Source organism: Montipora foliosa, unplaced genomic scaffold (genome assembly GCF_036669935.1).
Source record: "Montipora foliosa isolate CH-2021 unplaced genomic scaffold, ASM3666993v2 scaffold_414, whole genome shotgun sequence".
Lineage (NCBI taxonomy): Eukaryota > Metazoa > Cnidaria > Anthozoa > Scleractinia > Acroporidae > Montipora > Montipora foliosa.
Window position 1 is genome coordinate 367,501 of NW_027179717.1, and position 2,500 is coordinate 370,000.

The window sequence follows — 2,500 nt, forward strand, 5'->3', positions numbered from 1 at the left end:
TTCATTGTCAAATTGTGAATGTAAAAAAAAATTTGCAGTTATCTGTTGGATTTAGCACCAAGAAGAGAGTGCCAAATTGTGAAACATGAACATCAATGACCTTTAAAAATTATTGCCACTGGTTTCATAAAAGTATTTTAAAAGTAAAAAATGCACTGTATATCCAACTAGAAAAGCAAAATATCACAACTTAAAACTTTTCAGGTTACCTCTCTTGAAGAAGGAACGAAGAATAGCGAGCTCTCCGTACGCTCCTCTAAATGCGATAGTGCCACCTTGTGAAACCCCATATCTCTTTCCCTTCAATTTCCTGTATAGCCATAAAATTCAAGGAGCGACATATATACCACTATTTACACTTCTAGATCTGAATACTCTATACTTCAAGTCCTCTCTGAATATCCATAGCATAAATATTGCTCACTTCAAACCCATACACACAAGCAACCATTCGTCGTGAAAACACAATGTCCTTCTTTAAGGATTGTAGGAACCTCTTGTCAAGGGCACTTTCCGCAGAGGAATAAACAATGTGATATTTTCCACCCTCGACCCCTGTTAAATCAGCGAGCTTTTCTAACAAATTACACGCAGATAAACCCATACTTTCCACTTAAAAATTTGGTCGTTAATAATGCTAGTAAGAGGGCAAATTACTAGCACAGAAGCAGTTTGAGTGTGGCCATTGCGATTTCTATTTCTTAGAACACCAGCAACTGGAAGATGAGACTCTTTCCGAAACCTGTTGCCACCAAGTCTGTCTTTTCATACAGTTGTTTCAGCGCTTTCCTCTGCTCATATTTCAAAAATATTTTGCGACCTTTATCTTCTAACTCCAGCAAGATTTCCTCAGACTTGGCTTCCCTGTCTCTTTCGAGTGCATCCGCCATCTTGATTTTCATTCGCAAATTGCTTCCAAAACATCTCGACCAATCAGAAGGTCGTATCAGGCAATGATTGACGCATGATTAAAAACGAACCATGTCCTTGTATTGGGTCTCATTGATGGCAATTAGGCGTTTGGTCTTGCCGCCCAAAGAAAAACAATGCTGCCCAGATCCCTGTGATACGTGCGGCTCTTCAACAAGAACTAACCAATGCCTAACAAAAAACTGTGTATACAAAATCAAATGCTCGCACTGCGACACGGTTTATATCGGCGAAACTAGTAGAACTATCGGATCCAGAATAAAAGAACATATCAGAATGTTGAAACAAACGGTTTATTCACATTTGATCAACCATAACAAACCATCTATGCAAGATATCTCTTGGGGAATCCTCCACAGGAACATCCACGACATCCGCACGCGTAAAATCATTGAAGCGCTAGAAATCCGCAAGCATGAGAACCTCATGAATGGTTGCAATGGACGAGCTCTAAATCTAGATTAACACCATCAAATTAATGAGCCTTGAAATTCCACCATTGTACTAAGTTTTTTTTTTTTACATAAAGCAATCTTGTACTCATAATCTTCATTCACTGACGAAGCTCTAAACGGCGAAACGTTTGAAGTATAAAACCGATTAGAAACACATATGCCTCAAGAAGTTATTTCCTTATTACATATATATATATATATATATATATATATATATATATATATATATATATATATATATATATATGTATGTATGTATGTATGTATGTATGTATGTATGTATGTATGTATGTATGTATGTATATATATATATATATATATATATATACAGAGTTCTTTGGGCTGTCTGAGCCAACGGAGATAGTGGCGTTCCAAAAGGATCCTTTAGAGATTCCCAGTCCAAGCCTCGACATATGAATTTATATAAAGTTAAAAGAGTCAGAGGACGGCCAATTTTGGAAGCTAAAAAGTAAAATATATTAAAAAACGTTTCGGTCTTAGACCTTCATCAGTTTACATCATGTGGATAATAATTAGGTTTAAGAGCTTATATATGGTTTACAAGGAATTTTCGGTATGTTACAAAACTTAACAACAATACAAGTAAAAAATTATTACAAACAAAGCAAAACAAAAGAAGTAATTCTATTCCGAAAGGTACAATGTAATAACAGCGAGAACTAAAACTATCATTAAAGTAAAGAATTCATGTGCTACATTGAGTTGTAAAGTTATATGGTTCGTTAAGCTTGCAGATTATTACGACTCAAGTGGTCGGTTGGTTGTAGGTGATTCTGTTCCTGGAGTGGAATTCTTGCCTTTTGTTAAGGCCAAAAGGTGCTAATGAGAAAAGTTGCGCACTCCAGTACGCTTCCTTCGTAATCAAAAGTTTATCCAAAATCTCAGTGCAGTTGGTAGCAGACACCTGATCGATACACTGGAAAGAAAAGTCGTTAAGGGCCTGCGGACTATTGTTATAATGTACCGCGACCTTACAGGTTTTCTTGTTCGTTACCATTGATGATTTATGATTACGGAATCTAACTTTGAATTGTGTTGCCGTTGAACCAACATATTGCAAGCGACATTTGTTGCAGGATGCAAGATAAATTACA

At 36.3% G+C, this 2,500-nt stretch overlaps 1 protein-coding gene across 1 annotated transcript in view; it reads right to left on the bottom strand.

The window, feature by feature from the left end:
- The window catches only part of LOC137988342 (uncharacterized), a 4,547-nt gene extending 3,657 nt beyond the window's left edge, over positions 1 to 890 (bottom strand). The window contains exon 1 of the mRNA XM_068834368.1: positions 743 to 890. Coding sequence (XP_068690469.1) covers positions 743 to 890 — 148 coding nt within the window. The remainder of the gene's footprint in view (positions 1 to 742) is intronic.
- Positions 891 to 2,500: the final 1,610 nt, after the last annotated feature.